The sequence below is a fragment of the Marmota marmota genome, unplaced genomic scaffold (genome assembly GCF_001458135.2).
Source record: "Marmota marmota marmota unplaced genomic scaffold, marMar, whole genome shotgun sequence".
Lineage (NCBI taxonomy): Eukaryota > Metazoa > Chordata > Mammalia > Rodentia > Sciuridae > Marmota > Marmota marmota.
This window is the reverse complement of record NW_025999982.1, coordinates 26716488-26743460: the sequence shown is the minus strand read 5'-3', so window position 1 is coordinate 26743460 and position 26973 is coordinate 26716488. Positions and strand designations below refer to the sequence as shown.

Genomic DNA, 26973 nt, shown 5'->3' with positions numbered 1-26973 from the left:
AACATAAAATATTTATTATAATTACATCTATGTTAACTCTGTATAGTTATCATTTTGATATTAAAAGCTCCATATTTTCTTATAAATAACATGTGCTGTGCTAACATAGACATTGATGAATCACATAATTAATAAATAGAATTAAAATGCTCAATAAATATATATTTATTGTTGAATACTTCAAATATGACTTATAGTCTGTTTGACATCAGTCACTTGTCCTTGAGGCTGACTAAATAAAATACTGATCAGAATGTCCCAGATAATGCACCTGCACACACAGAGACCCAGTACATGAGAACAGAATTTATGATTAAAATAGAAAATAATTTGGATAATTTGAGGAGGTAAATAAAGAATGCATGCAGGCTTTCTAAAGCCTCACTTGCTCTTCACTACTATTAAGATAGGAGGCACCACAGCTTTTACAGCTCTTGGTCTTCTAGTGTTCAGTCCAACTCAAGTGCTCCAGAGTCTGAGTGGATAAGACTCTGAATGCTACCTCCTAACTTGTATTAACCACAAAGTTCAGTTCAGTCATTCTGTGGAGGTCGAGCATGATGGGATTCTCTCAACCAGACCCCAGTCCCAGGGTTCTGGTACAGACAGACATTCCCTAACTTAACAATGGTTCTACTTACATTTTTTTTTACTTTACAATGATGCCAAGGAACAAGCATTCAGTAGAAGCCACACTTGTAGCTCCAAGTCAGCCACGTATTCATTAGAATGTATAACTAGTACTCTCAAGTGTACTGTGTTGCTAAGCTATGATGTGCGGTAGGTTAGATGTACTAAGTGTATTTTTACTGACAATTTTTCCAGCTGACAATGGGTTTATTTAGACATAGTCTCTTCTAAGCCAAGGAGCATCAGTTTCAACCTCAGTACCCTCTTGTAACCAGCCTCCTTGATAAATGCCCTTTTCTTTCCAAATCTTGACAGGTCCTTGTCCGAGAAAAGACACCTAGAGATGGCTTCCAGTTGTGAATTATACCTATTCACTGTAGAATGTGGAGGTGTGTAGAATAAAGACATAAGCACTGATAAAATTGTGAGGCAAAGCCATTTAATTCTAAGCGTCATTGACTTTGACACAGACTATCAAAAAAAAAAAAAAGGTACCTTTAACTCCTTACAGTATTCTGTATTTCTCTACATAACTATTTTATAATTTCATATATTTTAATGATGCTTTCTAGAGGCCTTTTATTTCAACTTGAAGGACACCCTTTAGCATATGTAGTAAAGCAGGTCTAGTGATGAACTCCCTCAGTTTTTGTTTATTTGGGAAAGACTTTCTGTCCTTTTCATCTTTGAAGGACAATTTTGCCCAGATACAGCATTCTTGGTTGGCAGATTTTTTTCAGCACTTTGAGTATATCATCCTTCTAACGTGAAAGGTTTTGAGAAGTTTGTGTGGAGAAATATGCTGTGAGTCTCATGGGAGTTTCAATTTTTGTGACAAGTCACTTTTCTCTTAAATCTTCCAAAATTCTCATTGACTTTCAACAGTCTCATCACAACGTGACTCAGAGTGGACTTCTTTAGGAATATTCCACTGGGAGTCCTTTGGGCTTCTTGAATCTAAGTGCCCATTTCCTTTCCAAATTTTCAGTTTTCAGGTATTATTTTTTCAAATAACCTTTCCCTGTTTCTTCTCCCCAGCTCCTCTTTTCCCCCTCCCCCCTCATCCCTCCCTCTCTCCCCTTTATCCACTTCCCCCTCCCCCTCCTCCCTCCTTCTCCTTCTTCTGTTTCTTCTTCCATATGGTATATATTGACTCACCTAATGCTGTCCTTTAAGTTCCTTAGACTTTCTTCAGTCTTTTAAAATTTTCTTCTTATTTCTCTAACTGGATAATTTCAAATGATCTGGCTTCTGGTTAACTGATTCTCTGTCTCCTGTTTGATTAAATCTGCTCTTGAACTTCAGTGAATTTTAAAATTTTAGGTATTTTTTTAAGTTTTTGATTGGTTCATTTTTGTATGTTCTTTCTCTCTGATGATAATCTCATTTCTGCACTGTTTTCCTGAACTCATTGAACACTTTTAAGATTGTTAGTTTGAATTCTTTGTCAGGTAGTTTAAATACCTCTGTTTATTTAGGATTGGTTTCTGGAGATTTACTTTGTTCCGTTGGTGGGGATTAGGTTTCCTGTTTATTCCTGTACTTTGTAACTTCCGTAGGATTCATACATTTGGAAAAAAGAAAAGAAACAGCTACCTCTCCCAGTCTTTTTGGACTGACTTGATACAGGGAAAGATGTTTACAAGACAGCAAGGATAGAGACTGAGAGTCTCTCAGACTTTTTCTGTAGCTGTGTCTTCTCTGATCTTGTACATGCAAACTCCCAATTGGAGTGATTTACCAGTTTCTTTTTTTAAGAGCTCATAACCTCTTTCTCCCTTGAGTGTCTGACAGTGGTGCTGCAGGTTCTCTAGAACACAAGTTAGCTAACTCCTTCTCAGCAACCTTCAGGTTTCTAAAGTATGCTAGATTCCATCAGCTCTCCAAGTTGGGCAACACAGAAATCAGCCCCTCAGGCATCCCTCTGCTAAGCCAGAACATTGGATGCGTGCTCCACTCTTCTTTTCTCTCCCATTCCCCTGAGAGACAGGTTGCCAATCTACATTGCCCTCTCTCTGCTGTACCCTGGGTCTTCTAAAGCAGGGTCAAGTTTTCCAGTGCTCTTTTGTTATCAACATCTCCCAAGTATCTATAGTATACTGGGTCCCACTGATTCTCTGAGACAGATAGGACAGAAACTAGTACCATGAGCAGTCTCCCCAAAATATAAAACATTGGATCCCATTCTTTCCCTCCCCAGGAAGAAGCTGATAATTGAGATTTTTTTTTTCCCCACTCACCCATACTGAATCATCCAGACTGGGACTGTGGTGAATGACTGTGTACTAGTCCAAACTGTCACTTTTGTTCTTGATGATCCCCAGTATGGCACCGTTTCCTGTCAATGCTTAGATTCAGACAAAATAGATTTTGATCCCTTGGGGAGCTCACCAAAGATTCTACATGCAGGTCATGTTTCAATCTTCTCTTTTCCTCCCTAGTGAGAAACTGGAGCTGAGAGTTTTCTCCTAACTGGACCATGCTATGCTGGGGGAAGTGACCCTACTGAAGGAATGAATTTTCCTTCTGGATTCAGTGCAGCTGATTTCATGCTTGCCTGACATGCAGAAGCCCCTTAACTATTTTCTAGGTTTCTGACAAAGGGAACTGATCCATGCTCTTTTTAATCTGTGTCCTTGGGTGAAGGAGAGTCTGGGACTCCTATTCTGCCCTCTTGCTGACCGGTAAATAATTTCTTTATGATTTATTTCTCCAGTTCACATTAAGATCTTAAGGCATATAATTCCACTTCCTTCTTTTACATTTGCACTTCCCTAGATCAATTTGTTCACAGGGTAGCAACTCAATTCATTGATTATTTCACTAAAGTTCAGTTATTTCTTGGATAAGGTAAGAAGTGATAATTTGGGGAACATTCTCTGGAAAGCCTAGAAATCAGATATTTAACTATGAGATTTGGAACCTCAGATGACCACTAATATTGATCAAATTTTAAACCATAACCACTTTATGCAGGCTACTTCATATCAATCACATACATGATTCAATAACTTCCAAATAAGCACTGCCTTGTTTTCTATGCCATGTACATTGAATATGGAGGATAAACGAGAAAAGTTATATGACATTTCTTTTGTATGGTATGCAGAGAGAACTTCACATATGCTGAATCTGGCAAAATAATAAGGACCTTACGCATCAAAACTCGGAAAAGTGGCTTAAAAGATAAATAGGAGATGAAAGAAAAGCAGGATTGAGTTTCATGAAACAATTCATTTGTAACAAATATGAAACCTTCTAATTTAAAGGCTACAGACTTCAGAGAACATGACCAAGGTGGAAGCCATCCCCCAAAATGGTTTTAAATGAATATAGAAGAGACTGTGTTCTCAACAGATTGTCATAACATAAGGCCAAGCAAGAGAAAGGGTTTTGTTTTTTTTTTTTTTTTTTAAACTGCAAAGGGACGGGGGATTTAGATAAATTCTGCTTCTGCTTTTTGATCCCTTTTCACTCATTGTCTCCAAATGTAAAAAGTTATTTAAGTAAATCCTTTTACTGAAACACTTTACCCACCATCTTATCCACTTTTTTTTCCAAAACTTCATGCTTCTTGTTTTGAATTGTTTGCATACAATTCAGCTAATACTTAAATAGTGATTCTTAAATAAAATTCAGTTAATTTCCAATATAAGTTATCATATTCTTACACAAATACAAGTATACTCTGACAATTAATCTTAACCAAAAGTGCACTTGCAGTTTCCTGTCCATATTTCATTAACAAAAAAAAAAGGTCATTTAACTTGGAAAAGAGAATCAATGATGCAAAACAAAACATCGAATCAAGATAGCATTACATAAATATATGTAATACTACAATGTCAAAACTAAAAGAAAGTAAAAAAGAAATAGGACAAGTTATCCAGCAAACACTCCTCCCTCCAAGCTTATAGAAATTTGAATATATTTTTGTTTTATTTGCAGTTATTATAAAATAGCAACTATGTTCTTTTTATAGAGAGAGATTCTGAGAGGAAAGGAGAGTTCACTCTTGAAGATGTAGGGACCTTTCCTCTCAGTCACCATTTATCATTTTTATTATCTTGATGATTCCTCCTTGATTATCCATGTCTGTTCTCTGTGCTTTTATCTTGTAAGATCATATCCTGATGTCAGACTCTATTCTCCATAGTCTGATTCACAAGAAATTATTAGAAAAGACTACTTTAAAGACCTGTCTCCTTGGGAATGATTATACACGCAAAAGGCAGCTCTCAGATAATTGAGAGTCTGGGGATAGAAGAAGTCAACCATTTTAATAGTTATCTATGTGCAGTCAACAACAGCTAATTTTTTTTAGACATTTAGGACTCTAACTAAGCTTGGGCCTCAGATCAAAAGAAATACAAAAACCACCTACTTTCATTGTTTGAATGTTTTTAATGGAATAATAAATCATAGGCAGTTCTATAGATTTTTCCTCGGATCTGCCTACTTGTGGCAGAAGAGAGTTCCCATCCTCTATAAGTTTTGTGTTAAAAGAGCACACTTGTCAAAGCAGTGAGAATTTTCTTTTCCAGGTATGTGATCAATACAGAAAGATGTCAAAGAACCTTGATGAGAGGAAATCATGCCTTGATGCAGAGGGAAAAAGAAAAAAGTTGTGTTTTTTTTTTTTCACAATAGACCCCAAACTGTATTAACAGTGGGTGGCTTCGCTGATCAGCAGGTCTGCTAATAGCTTGTTGGAGTACTTAATATGAACTGACTTAGCACATGAGAAAAAATGAATGCTATGTAAGGACTCTATCAATACACCTTGGAACTTTTGGCAAGCCCTCCTGCCTTCTACACCCAAAGATTGAAACCTTCTGGGAATAAAATAGGAAATACTCAGGGGAAAGAAATTAAGAAATTTCCTCAAGAAATATTGTCTTTTTTTTTTTAGGGTTGAAAAAGAGAGTTCCAAGAGTTACTTTTACCTGCTAAGCAAGGGTCATGGAGATGCTTTGGTGTTCCTAGAATTTAACATTCTTCTGTTCTCTAAAAGCAAAGTTACATCATACCAGTATAAATTAGTATAAATGTTCAATGGTGTTCTAGGCATCTTTCATGGTCTCCTCCCCCTAGATTCCTATTTTAGTTGTTTGATTCTAGTTTTTGAATTCTTGTAATGATGGTTCTACATTTTATTGGTATCTTTAATACCAACTTATATATTTTTCAGTACTTAAAGACATCTGTTTGAGGTGTTAGAGTGTGTTTAGGGGACAGGGGTGTCGGAGACTATACTTGCAGCTGCATCTACATGTCATATGCCTAACAGCTCTGAAGAGCAGGGACTCATCTCCAGTTCATTAAAACTTCTATTGTAGCCCATAGATTCCTGTTGAGGGGAGTTTCATTTTATGTACATCTAAATTATGAGAATTCAGTTATATATGTTAGTGACGGTGGGAAAGGAGAGATCAAGTAGAAGTTTAAATCATGTAAGTGATTGTACCATCTGGTCAATGATTTAAGCTCTGTAATGAGCACGGATGTGCGAAGAATTTTCTGTGCTCTCAGTATCAGTACCATCATGGTGCAATTCACCACACAGAGGGGGTCCTAGAATTTTTATACAACATGGCCACTTAATGTTAGCTTCATCTGAAACCACACTGACAAAACAGCAATCTATTCCAAAGCTGCAGGAAAATGTAGCTATGTGGTTTTTTTCAGAGAAAGCGTATTAGTCTCTGAAGTGATGTTTAAGATATCTCCAAGGGCGATTTCGATTCCACAGAATATTCATCTTACATGCAGACTTCAGAACTGACTCCAATGTAAGATGTAGCTCTGATGTGTTGTCCAAATGAAGGTAGATTAAGGACCCAGTTTTACAGAATACCTTTATTGAATTGTCTATGAGTTGTGTCCCTTTGAAATGGAGTGGTTTCTTTTTTGTCTCCTCAAAACAAGAGCCTGTTCTTGACCTGATTGTTAGAATAAAGAGTGAATGAAAGGACTGAATATAAGGCAAGAAAAGTTCAACTTCTGATGCATATTTATTACATATTTTTGGAGGAAAAACTAACATGTCTAATTATCAAGTACCATGTGCAAATGCCATACATTTTGCTCATATTTTAGGATACTTGATATATAATGTCATTAGTTTGCCGGAGTCCCCAAAATAAAAAAATGACACAAACTGGATGGCTTAAAGAATAGAAATGTCTTGTAGTTCTTACAATTCTTGAAGCTGAGAGTCCAAAATTGAGATGATGTCAGGGTTGTTTCCTTTCAGTGACTTTGAGAAAGAATCTGTTCCACGTCTCTCATCAAGCTTCTCCTGGTTTGTTGGCAATCTTTGACATTCCTGGTTAGTAGATGTGTCATCCAGCTCTCCACCTTCATGTTCACATGGTGTTCTCCCTGTGTGCAGGTCTGTCTGTGTCAAACTTGCCCCTTTTTATAAGGACATCAATCATATTAAACTAAAGTCTACCTTACTCTAATATTGATGTCATCTTAACTAATTAGATTTGCAATGATTCTATTTACAAATAAGGTCACATAAGCACCATGGATTAGAACCTTCAGTATATGAATATGGATGGAATACAATTCAACCCCTGACAATAATTAATTAACATGGCTGTATTTTCTTTATCAGTTGTCATTTGGTAATGTTCCCATTAAAGTGCAAACCCTTGAATTAAAAAATACATTTCAAAGCAATCAGCAAGTTTTGTTTAGCCCCTATTTTTGCATTAATTTTATTAGATATTATGAAATGAAAAAAACTGTAAACCAAGAGCTCTTTTCTAAGCTCTTTTCTAAGTAATTTATTTACCACCTAGTACAAGTGACAAAATAATCCAACAATTGAAATGGGTTTTACAAAGAAAAACACTTTAAAACATGCAGTTATAGAACTGACCATTCTAGATCTTTCCCATATAATGTGACAGCATCTTATGATAAGATTTTTTGTTACTTCTCTTACAGGTATATTTTGAATCAATGTTCCTTGGTCATGTCCCTGAAAATATAAAGATCCATAAGCATATGGGCCATATTCAGGGGTTCCAGGGCTGCATTAGAGAACTTCAAGTAGACAACAAAGAATTCTTCATTATTGATGAAGCACTTCGTGGGAAGAACATCAAGAACTGCCATGTGCCCTGGTGTGCTCGTCATCTATGCCATAACAATGGCACTTGCATCAGGTCAGTGCCAGCATCTTCATCCCTGATTTCTATTGCATGACTCCAGATTCTTAAAACAGCAAAAGTCAGAAGCATTGTCAATGGGGTAATAGAAAAGAAAGACTTGGAACCCCAAATTCTTATAATGCACACATGTGGTACACATTTATTTGCTCAGAGAAACTTGCACACTGTGGGTCCAGTGACAAGAGATTTCCAAACTCTGAAAATAATAAGGTAAATGCACCCAATTTGGAAACTATCAAAATGTATCCAAGTTTTAATGTAGGTGTTACCATTTTTTGCAAATATGAATAAGAGATTGTTATCCATCGATGATTATTTGATACATTAATGAATTTTTACTTTGTTTTTAATTCAAAAAATCCCTAGATCTCTACTATTAGAGATGAAAAATTCACCATATCTATTTTTATTTTTATTTACAATGCTATATCCATTTTCCTCCTCAAAGCAAAGATTTATCATGCTATACAAGCTTAAGAAGATCTTAATTAAAATTACTTTCTGCTTCACTAACATGTCTTCAGTGAATCAACCCTGAGGGAGTCTCATTTGGACAGTGTAGAACATATTGCTAAATTTCCCCAATCCTCTGAGAAATCTTTATTTCAGGGCTACAAATAAGGGCAGAATAGAAGCTGAAACCTGTAGTGATTATAATAGTTCAAGTCAAAGGAAAATTGACCAAATCTCACAGGAAATATCTTAATTAATTCACCTCAGTGTTTCCAAGGGGCAAGCTATCAAGTAGTTAATAATGACTTCATAAAAGTAAACATCTTTGTACATAGTGTGGAAAAAGAGAAAAAGTCTATCAAAAAGGCAGGACAAGAAATGATAGGCATAGATGGGCTCTGAAAGTAATCACTAGAATAAAAAAATGAAAAGAGAGAGAGAGAGAGAGAGAGAGAGAGAGAGAGGAAGAACAAAATGGTAAAGACAGAGAACAGAGGACTGCACAGGCCTGATAATGTCAAGGTGACATATGTACCCGAGAATCACAGACTGACAGTAATAAATTTGAAGGAAAAAAATAAGCATGGTGCAGTGGAAAGGAAAGTGATCATCTCTTATAGTGTCTAGAAATTTGCCTTCTGACTCACTATATCTAAGTGTGTGACTTAATTTATACATTTGTACCATAAAAACAACAATGTAAGCCTATTTAATATAATAAAATACCACAGATAAAGTGTTAAAGAACTGACCATGATAGCTTTCCTGAAGGAAACCAAAATCAAAGCTTTACTCAATAAATGGTCTCCTTCATAACCAAACCACTAATAGCAATTGTATTGTGGTGGAACCTATGAGTTGATTTTAACCAACAGAACAACCAATTGAGCAGGGTGATAGGATGTCATTTCCATAATTAGGTTACTTAGAATTGTGAGCTGCATCTCCCTTGCTGGCTTTGATGAAGCATTCAGCGGCTTTTGGGAGGCCCACATGACAAAGGCATTTAGAGCAGCCTCCAACCAGTGAGGAGCTAAGGACTGCCTCCAACTGACAGCTAGCAGATATTGAAGCCAACAAAAAGAAAATTAATTTTACAAAGAACCACATGAGCTTGGAAATAGATCCTTTCTCCAGCAAGCCTTGAAGTGAGGCCCCAGCCTGACCAATACCTGGACTGCACTTTGTGAAATTATTATGCAGAGGACCCATGAGGCTGAGTTAAGAAGTATACTTTGTTTAAAGCTAAGCTTGTGGTCATATTGCTATGCAACAATAGAAAACCAATATATTCCAATTTTATACAAAAATATCAATGTCTCCAACTCAGACAAGGGTTAGTTTTATTTTAAAACATTAACTCTCTGAGATATTGAAGCCAGTTATATACTAAATAAAATAAACACTGTTTGTTTTAATTAAAGAACATCATATTACTTTTAATCTTAGTTATTTAACAGGTATTTGGAAAAGATAATCATCCTAAGATTTAAAAAAATCCTAGGTTCTTTTAGACTTTATATGTTCATTTTCTTAGCTTTATTTCAACAAACATTGCCTGAGATTTAGGTATGAGCTAAGAGTGTGTAGGGGAAAAAAAATAAAAGATATATATTCAAAACAGCAATCCTGCACACAGAGACTTTTCAGTCTAATGTGGAAGCTCATTCAGCTCTTTAGGTCTCAGTGAATTTTCCCATATAAATGTACCTGTCAGTCTGCTGTTGTATACATTATATATTCTGGCCATCCATACTTATTTCTGACTTTTTCAACCTTTCAACCACTACCTCAGAGAAATCCTCTTGAATGTCAGCTGATTTTGATACACACTTTTTAAGAAATTTCACATCATATATGTGTTTTAGGCTAGACAAATGGAGATGTATCAGCTATGTACCAATGAGTAAAATACTTTTTCACATCCTATGAACAAAATGATTTCTATCTTGATTGTCAGTGTTCAACTCCATAAACTAATCCTTGCATTACTGCACACAGACCGTGTTGGTTCATGGCAATGATGACTTTCCTTCCAGTATCCCCCTGTATATCACCATAATACACTGAAGTTGGTCAGTGCCAGAACACCAACTTGTAAAAAAAAAAAAAAAAAAAAATTCTCAGAAGGCTTATAAGAGTACTGAGGGCAGGTCAAAAAAATTTGTATATGAAGAACACAGATAACTATGGACCATACATAAGATCATCAGAATAAGAATGCTTTCACCCTTACTTGTTATGTCCAAAACCTCAATACCCATCATAAACAGAGGATTCTAGAAGTCTGCAGCAAACCAAAAGTAGAACCAGAATGTCTACAGAAGATAACATAAACTCCCAATAAGGCCATAAATAGCTTCAGTCCATTACAGTAAGATGCAAAGAACTATCACCATGACCAACACCTTCCTCTGAACAGATGCATTTCCACACTTCAAATATATGGAGTAGTATAAAGTTTTCAACAGAGAAACTCTGAAATACAAAGCAAACTCCATTATGATTCTACAAAATGAATCTTAACTATCCTAATGCTTTTGGTAACTCATTTTCCATCCATATTGCTAGCTAAAGTGAAAGTTTTCCTTCCTCTCTGAGTTAGTCAGCTTTTCATTACTCTAACAAATTCTTAAGGTAATCAACTTATGAGGACAAAAGGTTCATTTGGCTCACAGCTTGGAGGCTCTGGTCCACGGTCTCTTGGGTCTGTGGTGAGGCTATACATTATGACGGGGAGCACATAGTGAAGCAAACTAGTCACCTCATGGCATCCAGGAATCAGAAAGAGAAAGATAAGACCATGATCCCACAATCCCCTTCAAGGGAACATCCGCACTGACCTACAACTTCCTACTAGACTCCATCACTTAAACTTTCCACACCCTCCCAATAATACCAAGCTAGGAACTAAGCCTTTAAAACATGGACTTTTGAAGAACATTCCAGATGCAAACTCTAGCACTCTCTGTCTTGCCACATTACAAAATGAATCTTTCCCGGATATCCCAGAGTCTCTTCTACATTCCCACTTTGGGTTCTGTCCTTTTTCTCAGTCCATGCCATCTGGCTCTATCTCACTGCTGAGTCTAGCCAGGCAAACTTCTAAATGTCCTTCTTTTCTCCTGTTTGCTTAAATAGTAGATCAACTTCAGAAAGATTCATTAATATTCAACCATTCTGGATTCAAGGGGAATGGACAAGATAACCTGATGGAATTATTTTTAGGCCAGCAAGTTTTGTTGTATTTTCAAAGAAATAAACTGTTCAGAATAAAAGTCATTATTATAAACAAAATAAGAAAGCCCTTTTATATGTCTGCTTCCTTTCTCAAAATACAGAGACAATAATGTTTTAATACCAGAGTACACATGAAAATGCAAGTAACAATTTATCACCACAGTTTAATTTTTCGAATCCAGTAATTCTCATCCCAAATTTGGGGAATGCCTAATAATGAGGCATTTAAGAATATTAGAGAGGAAGGCATGTTTTGATCTGTGTGTGCGTATGCGCGCGCGCGCACACACACACACACACACACACACACACACTTGAACATTCTAATATGTGTTTTCTGGATGTGCACACCTATTTTCCTCAGCAAGAATAATGGTGAAAAAAACAACAGATAACCCTTACAGAAGTGTTCTCTAAACAGAAGTAGGGTTCTGAGTGAACAGAACTCAGTGCCATAGTGTTACATACTAGGGTTCACAAAATAAAATACAATTGCAGTGGATTTATAAACAAAATCATCATAAAATTTAGAAGCTTGGCTGATATAATTCAATGATACAAAATGCTGTCCCTGCATTGTCTATGAAGGTAATCTGCTTACAAGAAGACAAATTTCATGTTGAAAAGAACTAAGGGAAGTAACGCTTCAGGAGCTTTGCTGAGCAAATGTCATTCTGCTTTGAGTACCATCACATGTTTCTGGACAGTGTCCAATCTTTTTTCATTTCATTATAAATCTGTGTTAGAATTTTCAAACCCCTGTGGTTGCTCATTTCGGAGAAGCCCAAATTGCATGTAGTGAAATTCAGTTTAGAAAAGTGATACAGAGGGTTATTCTGAGTATCCAAATCTCCATGGACTTTGAACAAGCTGTTTCCAAAAGGGCATAGGAAGGTTAGCAAATTAAACAGATAATATTTAAATCACTTTTCCCTTTCTGCACCAGGTGTTTTAAAATAGGTTAAACAATAATTAAAGAGGAGCATCAGGTTTGGGAATATACCCTATGCAACCACTGCCCTAAAAACTTATTTCACTGACATTAGGGTAAATAATTATTAAGACACTAATTTTAGACTTACTCTTAATTTCAGCAGGAGCTAAGTGTATGTCAATGTGCTTTGTCATGAAATGAAATTCAATAATTCCCATGTGTGAATGGATAAGTTTTCTGTGCTCCAACCCACCTCATGGTTTTTATTAATCACTAACCAGGGCTATCCTCCCTGTGCTATGGCAGTGGTCAGCAAACTTTTTCCATAAAGGACCAATAGCTCACATTTTAGACTTTGCATGACAGCTACTAAAGTCTCCCATTGTAACAGGAAAGCAGCCAGTAAGAAAATATAAACGAATAAATATGACTGAGTTCCAATAAAATTTTATTCAAAAAAGTAGATGAAAGACAGGATTTGACCTGAGGGCCATAGTTTCAAACGACTGCATTAGGGAAGCAGGTGGATTGATTAGTCTCTTTCAATTAATTGACCAAGGAAATCCATCTCAAACAAATAGTATTTCCTTATTAAGAAATCTTCCCCCAAAACATGTATTTCTTACTATTAGGGAACTATCATTATTCTCGTGTCCTATGTGAATAGAAGTCAAAGTTAGTTTCTTTCATTCTTTTATTTCTCATTCTTGACATTGTCTGATATAAATAAGTCAGTTTTTCATGATTTCTGAGGTATTTAGTTTCCAAGTCACTTAGCACTTCAAAATGATGTAGGAGTCATAGATTGAATTTGAAATTGCAGTAGTAACATTATTACACAGTATTAAGAATTAGGGCATTGTGTCTCAGCCTGTCCATTTGTTCTGTAATGAGTTGTAACTCCCCACAAACTTCTTGCTTGCCTTCATTGTCATTTCAGTGTCATGGAGCTGGGCATCACCTGCTGAGATCTTTTAGTTATTATTCTTTATCCAGGCCAGCTTACCCCTAATCTAGCTCAGCAGTCTAAACTGTTCTTCTAAATACCAAAGGGGAAAATAGCCTACTTCAGATCAATTTCTTGCCATGTATTTAAACTAACAATATCTTCAGATATTTGCCCTTCTCTTAGTTTCTTCATTTTCTGCTGTATTTTCTGCATCCTTGAAATTGTGCATACATAAAACTTAAGTGGCCTCATGATAGAGGATTAATTTATATTTGGTTAGATTACTCTCAGATGTGAAAGTTTACCAATTAACCATCAAACATCTCAATTGTAGGCAGTCCTTGTTGCTAGAAAAACAGGGTGGAAAGGGAAAATGTCAAATTTTGTGTTAGGTGAATAGTAAGAAGCATATATAATTTCATAGTTTTCCCCATCTCTTATCTTGTGCTAATAAATTGAGCGATTAAGGCATTTATTTATGTAATCTAATCTATTCACTAAAATCAGGCTAATCTTTATGGAATGTGAGTATAAAAAGGCTTTCTTTTCTGCTGTCACTGATGTCAAATGTATCTGTAGAATATCTTTTAACTTTCCACAAATGGAACACCATGTTTGTTCCAATACCTTTTATTAATGCTCACATATTGAAATGTCAGGACAGTTTACAACTTCTATTTCACATTCAGTTTTGTGGTAAATAGCCTCCAACCAGGTTAGGCAAGACCTCAAGTCCAAGAATGTAGAGGAGGGGAGGATTGTGATGTATTCTTCCCAATTCTTTTCTATCCACCTTCTGCTTCTTCGGATTTGTGCCTATGCTGGGGTAGAAGGAATTTGACAGGGAAAGATTCAAAGATTTTCTTATTAAGGTGTTGACCTTATGGTTCCTTACTGATGGGTTTTGCTCTCTCTGCAACAAATGCTCAATGCTGACTTTCCTGACATGAGTGAGCCTTAGCTTTGGTGAGTGGTGAATATGAGAAGGTATGTAGGAATGATATTAGTCTGGTTATCTCAAGATGGTTTCTGGTGGTCTGTTCAAGCATAGGATCTTCAAGCTGATGTGGTCTTCATTATGATCAGTAGAAAGCACTGGAAAGTCCCCTAAATTATAGGTTTCTCAAAATATTGTGTCTATCTTTACTTAATCTCTTTATTGGGGAGTTAGTTACAGTGCTCAGGTAGGTTTACAGATTTCTCACGAATTTGAGTGTGTCAAACCTGAAAGAGAGACTGTCATAGGGATTGACAGGCCTGGAAAAGTATGTAGATCTTTAAATTTTTATTTCCTTGTCTTTTCCTGATCTCTCCTTGTTACCTGTTTCTTATTTCTTCTATCCTACCTCACTTGGACAAAATGTAATGCATCACAAAGATATTTTGGCAATATTTTTGGATTTTACTTCCTATAATATCCATGTCTAGAAATTATTTTGATCTGTTTGATTAAAGCAGGATATATGTGCCTTTAAGACCGTCTATTTGCCCCTTCTATCCTACCACAAGCATTTGCAGGACACCTCTGTCATGTTTAGCAGTGTGAAGAGCATTGGATTTTCAAAGATAAATAAGATGGGTAACCTTTTTCTACATACTCTTTTGCTTAGGATGATCTTGGGTTTGAAAAACATTGAGGCGTGCAGAACAAAATGTGCTTTTCCATTTATACATGTGAAGTGCAGTCTTAGGTTAAGAGCCTCGGGTTTCACAATCACTCTTGTTTATCTTTTTTTTAAATCTCATTTCTTTTCTCCATTCTACAAGTGCCAGGTATTGTGAAAATGGATTGATGTGGGGTCATTTACTCTAGCTTGGAGAGTGTGACTGAAGCTGCAGGGTTTTTAGTTGCTTATAAAAGTGGATCACATATTTGGAAAGTATAACTCTTACCAATGTAAGTGTCGCAGGACTCTTGGTAAAGTACAAATGCAGTTTAAATTGATTTTCTAACCACTTTTATCACTACCATCCTTGAGTGTAGCAACCAGGGCTGGGCATTTGTTTTACATAGTTTCTTCTATATTCAATCTTTTCAGAAGACATTTAGGTCCTCTGCAAATCAGTTTCATTAAAGTTATGATTATATATCAAATTACATTTCAAAGAGAAAAAAAGATTGAATATAGAAGAAATTTAGTTTATTATACTAAATTTGAAAAGCCTCAAAGAGTTAAAAGTTTCAAGGTTTGACCAATGGAAAAACCCACTATTAAATTCCGCACATTTTTTACATCATATTTATGTAGCAAGGTCAAACAAGTAGGGGGAAAAATCTCATCTTCAATTTTCTCTACCCTTAGGTAATAATACATAGAGAACTCATTTACCCTGATTGATCTTCCTGGACATAAGAGACCTCTCTGACTTAAATCCCATCTGAAAACTATCTTTTCTCTCCTTTCTTATAGAATACTAAAAGGTTTCTCTCTCTCTCTCTCTCTCTCTCTCTCTCTCTCTCTCTCTCTCTCTCTCTCTCCCTCTCTCCTCATTTTTCCATCCCTCCCTACCTGCCTCCTTCTGTACTTCAAAGAACAAGCAAGCTAAATATGACCTGCTAACGTTTTCCTTCCCATCAAAAATTATTAATATTTTAAGTAGGGAGAGATATGTTAAAGCCTGTTTTTAATTGTTTTTTACTAGAAGCATTTATTCTTGTTTTAAATCTACATGGCTTACCACTTACAGATTGCATTTGTGCACACACACAAAAAAAATTGGTTTGGCAAATTGTGTTAATAACTATCATTTTTACATCTAATTAGACATGCCACTGTTTGAACTGTGTCAAAAGTTTGACAAACAAAATAAAAACAGCAAAGTTAAAGCTGAAATATAATGTGAGATAATCAGAATTCCTTGGTTTTGGTTTAAAGCAAGTAATTTAAATTTAGGAAGGAAACAAGCCAATTTTTTTATTTATTTATTTTTACATGGTGCTGAGGATCGAACCTGGGGCCTCGCACATGCTAGGCAAGCGCTCTACCACTGAGCCACAACCTCAGCCCCAAGGATGAACTTTTCATCAGATTTAAACCAGGGATGAGGTACGCAGGCCTAAAAAGACGGGGTCACCACATGCAGGGGAAACAACTTCAGAGTCTTCTATTTGGAAATCTCAGTTTTCCCCATTGTAATACTTTATGCATCTAAAAATTGGAACTGCAATGATGAAATAATGTTATGTTTTGACATGAGCCAAAATAAAAACAAGCCTCATGCTTCTAAAATGCTGAGCACGTTAATCAGAACCTTACAAAGGCTTGGGTGCTTCTTGAGGAAATGAAAAGTGCAAATTAAAAATGTCCACTTAGTTGTTGCACAATTAAGCCTCAACAGCTGGCCTGCTATGCCGACATAGGGCTCTGCAGTGTTGGTAATGGGTGACAGCATTGGTAATGGGTCATTGGGTCAGAGTGAGGCTCACACACGCAGCTGTCAGGTGAAGAGCCCTCTCCTTTGCATTTCATTCTGAGGCTGGTAGTGATTTCTCTTCTGCCCAACAGTGGGACAGACCTGCACATGACCACCTACAACCAAATGTTCTCTGCAGTCTGGGCCCAGGGGCCACAGAGGCTCTTTTTAATCCCACTGGGCTACAGCCCTCTAGTGGAGTCCTATTGGTCTTCACCACCTCCTCTGGTCTCTACAGAAATCCCAGGCTGTGACATCCCAGTGGCAAATGTGGGGAGAAGCCTGGGGCGGAGGTGCCTGGGTGGGGCAGCCCAATGTGGAGGAGCGACACCCCATCCCAGGACCTAGACCTGTGCTGGCAAAGACGCAGTCAAGGTAAAATAGTAACCACTGTGGCACTGGCAGTAAGTCAATTTTTTTGATTCAGCAATAGACAAGGTTCTCAAACCTTACATTTTTTTCTTGGCCCATTTGCTGGTATATCATGTACCTTAGGAAAATTGCTTAACCTTTTATTCTAGGAAAATGATATAAAAAACTGTTCCTGCCTGCCTACCTAAACCTCAAGTGATTTGGAACCAAAGTTAAAACTTGCTGAGGACTCAGGAGTATACAGACTAGATGGAAAAACACTGGAAAATAAAGTCTGGTATTATTTTTTCATATTAAAATAAAGTATTATCTTCAAGCAAGCATTGTCAAAGTGTCAACACTGATGATTGCCATTGACCTAACAATTATCAAGTACTCTCTGTGCCTTGGAAAATTGCATTAGAGACATGGTTCTGATAAGATTTTATTTTAAAATGATATCAATACTAAAAATACCTTCAAAACATAGTTTTAAGCTTCTATTTTGAGTATGACAAAAAGGATACAAGTAAGTTAAAAGATTTATTCAAGTCAGCCTGATAATATGCACAGGATAAACTGAAATTTTATAGAACTTAATTTAATGCTCTCTGTCCTAAGTTCTGACACATAAATCAACCATTAGTTCTATCACAAATAAAAAAGGTTAGTTGTTGTCTAAACCAATGATGTGGTAGCTATTTTCAGCAGTTATCTGACTTGAGAATTACACTTAAGGATGAGACCATCTATAAAAATATAGCTTCACTCTTGTAGACCAGTCTAAGAGGCAGGAAGTCTATCCTTACTCCTTAGTATGCCATTAACTGCTTCTGGATCTCACTTTCATCATTTGTGTAAAGAAGAGAGTACGCTGGACCAGAATTTCCAAAACTATTTTTCACAATATTCTAATAAATCTCTGAGGAGTCAGGGGAAAAAATATTCTGCAGGAAGGGAAATATTCCTAAGATAAATTTATAAGTTATTACATGTTCTTTTCTTTCCTTGGGATTTCAACCTGTGTTTTTGTTTTTGTTTTTTAATTTGTTTATTTTTATGCAGTGACTAAGGATCAAACCCAGTGCCTCATACATGCTAATCGAGTGCTCTGCTAAGGAGCTACAGCTCTGACCTCCATAATGTGTTTAACATATTAAATTCAACATAACAGAACCAATTTAATTCTTTTAATTTAGTTTCTAATTTTTTTTTCATCATCCCCTCAGATTCATAATAGGGATGTGGCATGAGAGGAATAGATGAACTTTAGATAGGGCAAAGGGAAAGGAGGGAAAGGGAGGGGACATGGGGTAGGAAAGACAATGGAATGAGGACATCATTACCCTAAGCACATGTATGAAAACACAAATGGTGTGACTCTACTTTGTGTTCAACCAGAGACATGAAAAATTGTGCTCTATTTGTGTAAAATGAATTGAACTGCATTCTGCTGTCACATATAACTAATTAGAATAAATAAAATTTTAAAATGTTAAGAATTTTTTTTCCAAGATACCTATTAACATCACACGGCATGCTCTTTTTCTCAGACTCAGTGTTAGGAAATGCTGCACCAGATGATACTAACAAGATCCAACATATAGTACTATTTTTCCTACTTTTAAAAGACTTCCATTCTAGAATATGCTATGACAACTGGGAAAATACTTTTAGTTTAGTGTGCTTCAATATCAAGAATCCTTTTTTCATGTTTGATTTAATTTGCAATAGGCTTCAAGATATGCACTTTTTCTTTTCAGTCCTAGATTAATATATTTTATGTGAAATATAGTTGAAATGCAATTAAGTACATAGAAAATTATACCTTCACATTGAGGTTTCATCTTGAAATAGGGAACTATTTGGATGTGGACCCTTGAGTTATGCCAATGTCCACCAGACTAATTTATTTTCCCTTTTCTGTCTCACAAATACTCCAGAGCTTTTTATTCCCTTTCCCTATGTGCCCATTCACACCAAAACACAAATAAAAACATCAAAAATACTCAAGGCTAAATGTAAGCACAAATATCTATGCATGTGACTACAGAAGGAACTTTTATTCTTCCAAGGAGAGAAAATGGGGCTAGGGAAGGAATGTGGAGAGGAAAGGAGTGGAAAGAACCAGATTCACTTAAGTGGAAAGAAGAAGGACCTTTGACTCAGGACCAGGACAGAGTGAAGAGGACTCGTGGCCTTGAATATGGAGCATCCTGTGTAACCTCCAGGAGCAATGGAAGCTTAATATTTCCCCTGAGCGGAGTGTGAACCACTTCAGAGGGATATAGATGTGAATGAACTTTTGGTCTCTAAACAAGGTGGGACTACACAGAAGCACTGCAAACGCTGCCCCCACCCCCACCACCACACACACACACTAATGATCCAGACTCAGGGTTCAAGACTCATGTCTGTACCTCTATGTGATTTGGGCACTTATCAACCTTTGAAGTTCTTTTCTCATTTGACTGAAGCTTAACAAGATCTCTCTAATCTAAAATATCTAAAAATCTAAAGGTACTTCCAATGCTATTATTTCCAACCTAGAAGTATACCAATGAATTTATGTATTTGGGGAATGCATGCTGATTTAAATGTATTGGAAACATTTTTTATTTGTTCTAATTGGTTATACATGACAGTAGAATGCATTTTGATTCATTGTTTACAAATGGAGCTCAACTTTTCGTTTCTCTGGTTGTACACGATGTAGAGTCTCATCATGCATGCCGTCATATATGTACCTAGGGTAATGATGTCCATCTCATTCCACCATCTTTCCTACCCCTAGGTCCCCTCCCCTTCCCACCTTCCTCTTTGCCTAATCCAAAGTTCCTTCATTCTTCTTTTGCCCTCCCCCCACTGTGAATCATCCTCCTAATATCAGAGAAAACATTTGGCCTTTGTTTTGGGGGGATTGGCTTACTTCATGTAACATGATATTCTCCAACTTCATCCATTTACCTGCAAATGTCATAATTCATTCTCTTTTAATGTTGAGTAATATTCAATTGTGTATATATACCACAGTTTTTTTTAATTTATTCATCTATTAATGGAAATCTAGGTTGTTTCCATAGTCTAACTACTAAGAATTGAGCTGCTATAAATATTAATGTGGCTACATCACCATAGTATGCTGATTTTAAGTCCTTTGGGTATAGATTGAGGAGTGGGATAACTGGGTCAGATGGTGGTTCCATTCCAAGTTTTCTAAGGAATCTCCATATTGCTTTCCAGAGTGATTGCACAAATTTGCAGTCCCACCACAATGTTTGAGTGTATCTTTTTGCCCACATCCTCACTAACACTTACTGTTGCTTGTATACTTGATAATTGCCATTCTGACTGGAGCAAGATGAAATCTTAGAGTAGTTTTGATTTACATTTCTGTAATATCTAGAGATGTTGAACAATTTTTCATATTTTTTGTTGATCGATTATATATACTCTTCTCAGAAGTGTCTGTTCAGTTCCTTAACCCATTTATTGATTGGGTATTTGGTTTTTTTTGGTGTTGAGTTTTTTGACTTCTTTATATATCCTGGTAATTAGTTCTCTATCTGATGTGCATGTGGTAAAGATTTTCTCCCACTCTGTAGGCTGTCTCTTCACATCATTGATTGTTTCTTTTGCTGAGAAGAAGCTTTTTAGTTTGAGTCCATCTCATTTATTGACTTTTTATTTCATTTCTTTCACTTTAGGAGTTTTGTTAAGGAAGTCAGGGACTAATTTGACTTGATGAAGATTTGGACCTACTTTTTTTTCTATTAAGTGTAGGGACTCTGGTCTAATTCCTAGGTCCTTGATCCACTTTGAGTTGAGTGATAAACATTTTTTTTTTTTAATTTATACTCAACCTCTGTGTTTTACACCTCTACTTCTATTATGGAGGGAAACCAAGAGAGTCTTTGAACATAATTGTCAAATAAAGTAAAAACCCAGAGAATTCGAGGATAAGGCGTATAACATTGACAAATAAATCATCCTCAAGTTGAGTAGAAAAAGAGATAACTTGACTGCTCTCATAGTACAGTTCTCCAGTGCTGGGTTTAACTATTGTCTGGTCTATTTCATAACTTTGTAGGAACAGAGGTTGACTTGTAGATTTTTGACCAGTGGAGATGAGAATACTTTCTTTCCTATGGAAAAGTACAATAAATATTACAGTTTATGACCCTATTGGACATTAATGAGTTTTATATCTAATACAGCAATCTTGTCTTAATATTACTTCTCAAATGCTCCTTCAATTAGTTTTGATATACTACCATTACCTTCATTAATTACTACATTGAATAAAATATTGACCTCACTCACATGGTATTTGCATGACAGTCATGATTTTACCATCATGAAATTGTACTTTATCAGAATTGTTTTCCACATTAGACCCCCTTATCATTTTATATCAAAGGAAGTAGATTAAAAGGAAGACCAAGCACATGTAGACCTAAAAAATTGGTTACAATGGAGAAGAAAGATAATTTCAACCTTCTTGCCTCAGGATTGGAAAGAAGTGAATCAATTTTCTGTCAATAAGATGTGCTCCATTATCCCATAGATCTTCTGTCTTGGGGACTGTCACAAGCTTTGGACAAGAAGTCAGTATAATTACAAGACACATCCCACAGAGAAGGTCCTACAGTAGGAGCTTAATGTTCTGGGAGCTGCCATCTTAAAATTCTTAATATAATATCTTTAAATTTGGCTTTTGTTTAAGTGAAGTAAGATGGAGCATATGTCAGGACCTTGGAGCCTCAGCTCACATTTAATCCTATTCTTACTTCTTCTTCATGTCTTCAGGAAGAGTCACCTGCATCCCTTACCCTGTCCAGTGACCACTCCCAACTTCACCAGCAGCAGGAGCCTGGGCATAAGCACAGGAGGAGTCAGGGTTAGGTACCCACTCTCCATGTGCTAGACTCAGGGCAGGTCCAGGTGCGAGTAATGGACACACCCACCCTGAGAGCCTCTCTATGTTTAAGGAAGTATGTCGTTAAATAGGAAAAAAACATTAATCAGGTTGAGAGAAAGAGACTGCAGCAGACAGTAGAAAGCAATAATTTTTACATTTTGAAACAGGATCTCCTCATTTTCATTTTGAATTGGGTCAGATCACACAAATTATGTAGCTGGTCTTGGAGGGGGGCAATGAGTGGAGATTCTTAATGTCACACTGATTGGTGTTCAATCCCCACATACAGGAAGTGGCCACTGCAAATATACCAAGCCAATTTATTATTGATCTTCACATCTTTATTTTATTGTCATCATCTTAATGATATATACTTAGGGAATAAAATAATCCTAACAACACTGCATGGGTTATTTAAAGATCTTGTAATAATTATGATGACTGTACGGATTACTACTCTCTATTAGTTCTTCTAAAGAAATCATTAGGATATTCCCGTTGACTATAATTTACACACTAAAAATGAAATAAACAAAAATTCCCCATGCTCTCTCTCCTTTAAATCCAAACTCATAAAAGCTAAGTTAGGAAGACCTTAAATTTGTTTTTCTGAGATTTTCACCGATGCTTACCACTGTATGGATTTCATATTATGAAATTATCCAGAAACAAAGAAATCTCTACCTTCAGATCACTTCAGTAAGTACAAAGAAAGAGAACCTTCAGTGCAAGTCGTTTTGCAATGCATAAAAATAGTAAATATACTAAGTCATGAATGTTATACTTGAGAAGCTTAAAGGAGATGAGGATACTACAATACAATATACAAGTGCTGGAACATATTGATGTCCTATTAAAAAATATATTACTGTAAAACCCTGTAGTATAACACTAAATAAATACACATATAAGTAGAATATATTACCTTGTATGCCTTCACAGCAAAAACTTTTGATATATTTCACCATTAGGTAAATATTACATATCACATATTACATATATACAACCCAAAGCACATTTAATGTAATATAAACTTAGTTTTCACATATTCCTATCAAGTTCTTTCCCTGTCAGATTTGCATTACTGGCTAAAACATCTAAAACTGCCAAGTAAGGAAAAAAATCCAATGAAATTTCCGAACTGCCTCCCATGGCTGACTGGAGACTTAATAGTGGTGAACATCATCCTTTTTGAGCCTGTCTTGGGGAGCTTTTTACTGAGAGGAAGACTGAAGTTTATCAGGGGTCATCTGGCAGGAGAGATTTTTATTAGAGTTTTGAGAAACCTCTGAAATATTCTGCCTTCACCTTTCCAGCCTTGTAGAACAGAAGACTGCAGATCTCATAGCTAATATTCAAACTGAAATTGGACCACGTAGATATGAGAAATCAACTTGACAGCAAAGGTTATCCATCTTCCCAGACTTGCTTCTCCTGCTGCCATCTCAATTCCATAGGTGCTTTTGTTTTTTATTTCACTTTTTGGAATAAGAAAAAAAAGAAGTTTCTATGCATCTTTGGCATTTCGCCCCTATGACAGGCCTCTACAAGTCCAGCTATGATTCTTGGGCGTCTCTCAGGTGTAGACAAATAAGTTCATAAGCAAAACTATAAAAATAAGAATTTTATTTAGCCTTGAAAACATTATAGCATGAGCTATCACAGCTTTATTTATTTATTATTACAGGGATTAAACCCAAAGGTGTTTTACTACTGAGCCACATTCTCTGCCCTTTTTAATTTTTCATTTTGAGACAGGATCTGAGTTGCTTAGGGTCTCACTAAATTGCTGAGGCCAACCAGAAACTTGTGATACTCCTGCCTCCGCCTCCTCAGTTGCTGGGATTCCTGGCATGCCCCATCAAGGCCAGCCACAGCTTTATTGTAAACTGAACTTTTCTTTTAATCTTTGCATTCATAATATTTTTCTGAATATTTAAGTCTATTCTAAAGAATATTCCTAGAAAAGGCAGAGAAATGTTAAACCAAAACAGCCTCCCAATTGTAGCTGTATGTATGGAAGACAAATATAGGTAATATTGTGAGGCCTTCTTTTATTATAATTAGTGAAAATAGAAAAAAAAATGTTAATCATATTGTGGCAGTAATTCCAGTGGCACTGGTGACAGTACAATCTTATATAACCTAAAACTAAGCTGCAAAATCCAACCTTATCAAACACTATTTGAGTAATGTTTTTTAACTTATTCAATGCTTACATTTTCAGTTTCTTGTCTGTGAGATGAAGGAGATACCAGTACAACCAGGCCTCCTCTCCAGAGCTGCAAGAAGCTGAAATAAAAGTCTCTGTGTGGAAATGCTTGAAATTGCAAGATGCCATCCAAATCAGAGGATGTTTTATCATATAGATGTAGAATGTTGAAAAAGAGAGCATGTGAGGGCTCTTTTATTTGAACAAGCAGCTTCTATACTGTCTATGGGGATTAATTATAGACTTTCCACATTTCCAAAATATTCACAGATTTATTTAAATAGTGAGATTCAAAACTGAGTGAAATATAGTGAGTTGATCAAAAATCCAAAATAATCTCCAACTTTTCTTAATACTTGCTGTGTCAGGCTCACATCCATGCTTTTGATGCAAACATGCATAGTGAGATAAATTCCTGTGATCATGAAGTAATATTGCCAAAGCTATTAAATCGCTGTCTATTTCCCTCCTCCAGAGGGAATACCAGATATGGCTATACCAGAATTTTTAAAACACTTTCTCTTGTCATATAGCACCACATGAGCTACCCCTGTACACTTGCCAGATAGCCCCTAAACAAAGGAGGTTAATAATAAAAGCAAGCTACATCATCAATTGCTTATCCTATTCCATTTACTATATGCATTATCTCAATTAATCCTTGCAATAACGACATGGTGTTCATGTTGTGGTTATCTCTATGGTACAATGGCAAAACTAAGGCAGGGAGAATCTAAAAAATAGATCTAAGGTCACACCAATGGTGAAGTGAAATCTTGTTCAGGAAATCTTGTTCACCTCTGTTCTACCACACCACCACCATCACCTTAATTCTATGCTATGGAATGTTGTGACATTTTTGCTATTGCTATTGTTTTGAGCAGTTACCACTTTTTAAGTGACTTACCCTACTTCATAAATGATGCTGAGTACTATAACTCATTATATAGGCATACATTTTTAAAGTAGGCTTACAATTCCTCTGCTGTGAAATAAGGAAACTGAGGTTCAAAGAATTTGTGCAGTTTGCTCAAGATCATAGAGGAGGTGGCTAAGGTAGCTTAGATAGAACTTTAACCTATCTATGTCCTCTGATCTTTCAGCAATGTTATGGTCAATCTCCATAATCCTTTTCACAGGGTACCTGTGATATTTTCTATCTTCTGAGTCTTAACTTATCCCTTCTAACTACTGGGAATAAGACGATTCCAACCATCCTCCCTGGATTTTATATACACCAAAACGGGTCCAAACTACGGTGCTCTTCGTGTTCTTTATTGTAGTCAGGCAAACAAATTCAACTAACACAGACACCATTTCCTGCTCCATACACACACAAAGATGATTTATGAAGGAGTTAGAATTAAAATGGATGGAGGTCTTTACTCGTGAATGAAGTTTTTTATATTGCTTTCTAGGCCTGTAATATAATCAGTTGATTCCTGTGAGCTTGTTAAAGGACCTTGTGCATCAAAAGTAAAATGCACTTTGCATTTGTGAAATGTTCTGTTAAAATTGAAAACAAACACTTAAGAATAAGAATTACAACAGTTCTTAAATATTATCGATTAGATTGGGAAAGTAGGAGCAGGAAGCCTCAGCTTGTGATGTGTTAGCATTAGCTTTATTCTGTCTCTGCCAGCTGCTACAGTGAAGACTGTCCTTACAGAATCCCTGTCTTCCTGGCTCCTGAGGAGAAAAAAAGCTTATGATAGCAGGCCGTGTCACAAAGTAACAACCCCATCCTATACATCATCAATATGTGAGTAGGAAGATTTTTGTTGGCTAAAAGCATTCTGCTAGCTCAGGGAAGATGCTTGGGAAGGATTAAGCATATATCCCAAAGTTATTTTTTTAAAAAAATAGCTACCTTAATCTCATGATATCAGTTAAAATTTTTTAGAGGAATCAAGGAACAGATAGTAAAAACAGAAGCTGGTCTACTTCAATAGAAGATCATATGAAACTAAGCTAAGCAAATTTATTCACCATGGTGGAAAGATTGTTTTTGTTTTAGAAACCTGACAGTATCCGTTGGCATAATATGACAGTAAGTACGGTACGTCACCTTACTGGCTATGTTTTCCTTTTTCTATGGCTCTGTCTACTGCAGACTGAAATTGTCACTTTATTTAGCTAACTGCTAAATCACAAGCAATAAAGGAGCTGGTTGTTGTTTTAATTGTACTAATAAGAGAAGAACTATGAAGGGAGATTCATGCTTCACTCTATTTGCCTTACATTTTGGGATCCAGTATTCTGATTCATAGTGTGACTTATGCTGCATCAAGACTCAGAGCTAAATTATAAAGTCAGTTTTCAGCTTCAACAAATCCTCTCTGGGTCCTGCTGTGCTTCCCTTAATGGCAGGGACTGGTGGCTTCCATCTGTAAGGAAGCATGTTTTGCATATGAACTACCACAGGGCACAAGACAACAGCACAGAGAAGAACCGCAATTCCACAATTCCTTTGCCTTTTGTGTGTGCGGTTGTTTTTGTTCCCTCTAAACACGGAGGAATGGAAATCAGGGAGTGCTTAGGAAAAAAATCTTGTTTTAGTGTGAAATTGGAAGAATAATTATTTGATGTTTTGTATGCACACACTTGTAAAGCAAAACACTATTTCTTAATATAAATATAGCAGCAGGCTTCAAGATCTGAACTAATCTTGCTTTAGAATGT

At 36.2% G+C, this 26973-nt stretch overlaps 1 protein-coding gene across 1 annotated transcript in view; it reads left to right on the top strand.

Moving 5' to 3' along the window:
• Eys (eyes shut homolog) overlaps positions 1 to 26973 on the top strand; it is a 1560564-nt gene that overhangs the window by 1318057 nt on the left and 215534 nt on the right. Inside the window, 1 exon segment of the mRNA XM_015487393.2 lies at positions 7591 to 7811. Coding sequence (XP_015342879.1) covers positions 7591 to 7811 — 221 coding nt within the window.